This window comes from Triticum aestivum, chromosome 7D, assembly GCF_018294505.1.
Source record: "Triticum aestivum cultivar Chinese Spring chromosome 7D, IWGSC CS RefSeq v2.1, whole genome shotgun sequence".
NCBI classification, from domain to species: domain Eukaryota; kingdom Viridiplantae; phylum Streptophyta; class Magnoliopsida; order Poales; family Poaceae; genus Triticum; species Triticum aestivum.
In genome coordinates, this window is record NC_057814.1 from 533,382,104 (window position 1) to 533,387,780 (window position 5,677).

The 5,677-nt window shown below is 39.9% G+C and overlaps 1 protein-coding gene across 1 annotated transcript in view; it reads left to right on the forward strand.

The window, feature by feature from the left end:
* Window positions 1-3,869: 3,869 nt before the first annotated feature.
* The window catches only part of LOC123163714 (vacuolar iron transporter 1-like), a 3,324-nt gene continuing 1,516 nt past the window's right edge, over window positions 3,870-5,677 (forward strand). The window contains exon 1 of the mRNA XM_044581067.1: window positions 3,870-4,108. Coding sequence (XP_044437002.1) covers window positions 3,870-4,108 — 239 coding nt within the window. The remainder of the gene's footprint in view (window positions 4,109-5,677) is intronic.

Below are 5,677 nucleotides of genomic sequence, written 5' to 3' on the forward strand. Positions count from 1 at the left end.
CTGGACAATAATCATATGGCTTGATTTGAGCTCGATCTTGGTCATTAGCTCTCAGGGTCACCATGGCATGTGGATATTGATAGAATAATAGCGGTGCATCTCTCGGAAGATCTGTGTTATGATGGTGTGTCTAGAATGTCACTACATGTTGTGGCTGAAAACTAGCCACCTTTCTTTCACTTGTCAGACTGGCAATGGCGTAGTTGCACCGCCTCTTTGTTGAAATTGTTTTCTTTGCTATGATCTTCTAGCCTTGATTGGTCGGACTCGATATCTAGGATGAAAGTCTTTACCTTAACATTCATAGGCTTGACCAAGCAATGTCGGTGCGTGTTCCTACTTCCTTCTTGAAATTTTGTCATGGAAGAAAATTATGAGGTTACAATGCTAGTTGATTGTTTCTCATCTTGTCATGGTTTCGTCATTGCTATATACTTCTTGGACTCTACTTGTAATTTTAAGCACCGACTTGCATCTTATTTAGTTAATTTATGGTTACGTGCATTTGCGAATGCCGGGCAGGAGGCGCAGAAAAAAAGGTTTTGACCCTCCTTTTTTTAGAAGAAAGCAACCGGTTACACATATTTAAAGCAGCAAATCATTAAATCGACCGTGGACGGTGGCGGCGCTGGCGAGGGTGAACGCGTGGGAGCTGAAATTTCCTTCCCGCCAATGGTTTTCTGGTATAGAGGGCGCTATAAAATTTTCCTCCAAACCTCCATATTTAGAGGACGGTGCAGTTTTTTAGGGGTGCTGTAAAAAAAATTACAGTACAGGCGGTTTTGCGGGATATGGTCTGGACCTTTTTTCGAGGCGTTTTAGGGGTATCTGCTAGAGTTGCTCTTATATGCACGACATGCTGACATCCAAAATATAGGAGTGCCCAAATCGAAGAGTTCACACGACTGAATGGAAGCTATCAATAAATAAGTTCGATCAAGATTTAAATTTATTTTTTGGAATTTGGGAGCACCCACTCCTCAAATGCTCCCATGCCACCATCTCTCAAAAATACATTTTAATGTTTCAAAAAGTTCCGAAAACATTTGTTTAGTGTTCACAAGACTTGTCTCAACAATCCCTAAAAATTTCAAATCCAAATTCAAAATATACGTGGAGAAACAAAAAGAAAATTCAGGAGGTGAATAGTGTCTTTTTTGGTTTTGTCTTTTTGTGACACTATTCACTGTGGTTTGTCATTTCATTTCTCCTTACGTATTTTGAATTTGGATTTGAATTTTTTGGGATTGTAGGCCCATGTCTTGTGAACATTCATAACGTTCTTCGGGAACTTTTGAAATATTTAAATGTATTTTTGGAAGTTGGGAGCATTGAAGGAGTGGGGGAACCGGATATTTTCCAAAAGATTTTCAATGACTTTTCAAAACAAAAAACTGAGTGACCATATACCGACGACACGCCTACTCCCTGTATTATATTTCGCCTTAGTGTGTGCTGGGCACAAGCTAAAGGCCTGGTGGGCCGTGACATGATTATGACCATGACCACACGCACGATCTGGACAAACTTCCCTTGGGAAATCCCCGATCTAGGCCAGCAGAATGGACAAGGTGGTGAGCAATCGCACGGTGGTCGACGACATGCCTCCTGCATAGCATTCGGTACACAAAATTATTTCAGTTTCTTAGTGTTAGTGCGTGCCATCACGGGATCAAACTGTTTCATGACTTTATTGGAGTAGTATTCGTATATTTTGGGGTGTGCAGCACATCCCAGGGCTCAGGCATCACACATATTCAAACAAATCTCCCTAGTGCATGTGGATGGATTAGTGTTGCAGTATGATGTATGAGACTATGAATTAATGTTATTAGTGAAACTTGGTACCATATTTTATGGAGTGACGGCATGCCTATACATCATTGAGAATTGTTTTTTTATCAAAGGTCATGCCAGAATTCTGTGTGCAAGAATTCCAGCGATGTTGCGAGCTTCACAAGCTAGTCAGAGGGATTGAGCTCGGCTAGTTCGCCGTCCAAGCCATGACCCGGGCCTCGAGCCTCGAGCTTTCTATCCACCCCTGGCACGGCATGATTCATGGTGCAGGCGAGTGGTAGGAATTTAATCAATCATCTATCATGCCTGGGGCTGTCTCACTTAACAATGTTATGATTATCTGTATGGTTTTGCTAGCAATTTTGATGGTGGATGCAGATGGGAATGCGCCGCACGATTTTGTCATTTTCCCGCGTGTACCGTTCTGGTTTTCGGATCTGAATGCAAACGTTACTTTGATGAGTGACTGTGTACATTGGGGGTGTCGACATTGTTGGCTCACTTGATCTTAACTGTCAATTCAACTTTCGTTTAGATAATAGAGGAAAGAATCTTCTGCAGCCTATGCACCTCCGGATGCACGAACATGCAAATTGAACAGAGAAATATTATAAATTAAATAAGTGGTTGAAACACAGCAAGTTTAGTTGCTAGACTATGAGAAATAAATCTAGTCCGAGCAGCTGATAAAGCGCTCAAGTGGTTGTGCGATCATGCCGACTAATACATGGCAGACTGTTAGTGTATATATAAATGTTTTGATTGGTCGCACACAACTTGCTGAAACATATCGAGGATGTGCACACAATGACACATAAACAGGACATGCATCCCGATGCAGATAGTAGTAGAACACATGGTCTATGGCATGCACGAACCAACAATCAAAATGTCAACTGGTTAATTAATCATTGTGCGATCCTGCCGTTGATCTGAAAAAATAGCACACGGCCCATCACAAAAATACGAAGCTGATCTAGACATTTATTTTCGAGGGATTTGCTAGCTCCACGATTTATTCCACGAAATGAGATGCTTGCACGTCTGAAACCCATTCAGCTATCGCACAAGCATGATGAGTTTAGATGTAATTTATATCTTAATGACAAATGTTCCGTCGACTCACTTTATTCAGCCCACACCCCACGCCGATAAACCTATGGATAATTAAAAGGTTATGGATGAAAATGCCTTTAGTAGTGAACATTTTCCATTGGTTTTCAAACCTGATCGTGATCTTCATGAGACAAACTCGCATGTAAGAGCTAGCATGAGTAAATCTTGTGTCTTTGGCCATAATTAACCATGAGTCAACTAAACACCTTTTTTGTGTAAGTTGGCTCACTGTGTCTGACCCATAATTCGGCTAGCTTTAAACATCCGCCCCTCGTAGTGTTTGTAACATGTTTGACAACTGGGATGGTTGAGGGATATTGATATGAAGTTTACATCCTGGATATATCCTTTGTAAAAAAATCAAGAAAATACGAGAATTTTTTCTACCAGTAATAGGTCTTTGTTGCTAGGAGCTAGAAAATACCCTGATACACCTAGGTGTAGATGGACCTGATAAAAAAAATCTGAGAATTAGCAATTCCGGAAAAAGTCAAAAATCTTTGAAACTATTTTCTAATAAATTTGACCAATTGGCGTACTCGTTTAGAAACTTCGACAAAGAAAAACTCCCATAAAAAATCTAAGGAAAAAAAACAAAATTCCAGGACAATAGAGTGAATAGTAACACATTTTTTCCCTGCAAAAAAGAAGTAGTGTTTTTTTTCGTCAACAACACCACGAAAGTCTTTCCTACGCAAAAAAATTACGCGAGTGTAACGCTTGAGCAAATGTGTTGTAAAAAAAATCATGATTTTCGACCATTTTTGTAATTACAATTTTTTTAAAGGGTGCACCTACCCCAGGTTCCACTCGTTCCCCTCCCTAGGGGCTCTCTATATAAGAATGGTTCAGGTGGCCGTGTAGAGCACACGCCCGTCACGACAGTCCGACAAACCAGAAGCCCTGCAACCGTGTAGAGCTAGCCAGCCCTTTCACTACCTGCAGCAATCAAGACAATGGACAGTGTTGGTGAGGGACGGGAGCAGCCGATGTTGGAGGAGATCAGCAGCCACAAGGAGCATCACTTCACGGCCGGAGAGGTGGTGCGGGACGTCATCATGGGCGTGTCCGACGGCCTTACCGTGCCCTTCGCCCTCGCCGCGGGGCTCTCAGGTGCGAGCGCTCCATCCTCGCTCGTCCTCACCGCCGGCCTTGCCGAGGTCGCAGCAGGGGCCATCTCCATGGGACTCGGGGGGTAATCACTGGTTCTTTTACACCATAACATATCATCCACATACACTGCTAGTTTGCAGGCTAGCCTAGTTAGTTACTTCTCGCTGATGAGTGACGACGCAAAAATTTTATATCGTATCTTTAGGAGAAAAGAACATTCATATTTCACCAGTACACAGTAGCTGAATATACAGAACACATCATTATTGAAACGCTTAGCTTGATCGTAGCTCTTAACCATAATGTGCATATAAGAGAAATATTGAGACACGCCCACTATATGATCCATTAATTCTGTGTGATCTAATGATTCAAATATATCTACGATTCTACTAGTAACCGCGTGTCGTTATTATTGAAGTAAGCTATTGAAATCATATACATAGCAAGATGTGTAGATTGCATGTGGTTATTATTGACATTGCAGATCATGCAAAAAAGGAAGAAAAAAATGTAATAGTTTTTTGATGATTATACGTATTGATTAATATAAGCCTAGTTGAAGATATTGGTTAGATATATACTCATATTTTACTTTTCATATTAGAAAAGTTACACATATAACAAACAGGAGTTAAGAGGGATCGTTTTGGCTTAGGGAGCTGCTGATCCTAAATAATGCTCGTGCATAAATTGGCTACATGTGCCTCATCAGTTTTCTAATATGAAATGTCATCACATTAAACTGAAAAAGATTAATACATTGGAGAAAGTACTAATGTTTTATTCTCTACTAGCTAATAACTCTAGTGTATAGTTGTATTTGACCATATGTCCTTGCATTGTCAATATTTTAGATGGATATGCTATGTCCACTATGCAGTATTAAATACATATCATATACCGAAAAAGGCTATTCGCCCCGCTTTATAGATAAAGCAACGACTGCAAACATACAATTACATATCATATATACAGTTTAAAAGCCACACATGCATTTTCTCCCACTCTCAATGTTACGCATTAATATCTGGCGCACACTTTCCTGGTGCAGAAATTGGTAGTTGTAGGTTATGAAAAAATAATGCTATATGTACCATGATGGTTCTCTTATCCCATTTTAGCGTCATTTTTATTTCTTATCTTTGTTATAATTTGGCCTTGTGTATTGTTGGTTCTTAGACCAGGGTTAATAAATTAAGCTTCCATTTTCTAAAAGAATTTCAGTTTGAGGCTTTTGTTGTGGGAGCGGGGGTGGGGGTGAATATAATAGGGAATGATCAATCATTTATCTTGCTGCAACCATTTATGATCCACTGGCTTGGGAGGAGAGGTGGCAAGTACAATTACTTCCTTGCAAATTTATCCCAATTTCTAATATATGTGCTACGCCATATAAATTGATAAGTTCGTAAGTTTGGATATCCCTATTCGGAGATATAAATATAATTATTGCATACACATGGTATTAAGGTAATGATCTTTAAGAATGTAAAATGTATGTGTTGTGATGTATACAACAGAAGAAATTCAAAAACCGCACAGGATAGCTTACTCAACCGGGTGTAAATTTACGAAATGTTAATTTTTCTGAAAAACACAAAAACATGCAAATGTCCAAGTCATTTGATGTACTTCTAAAATCTCTGAG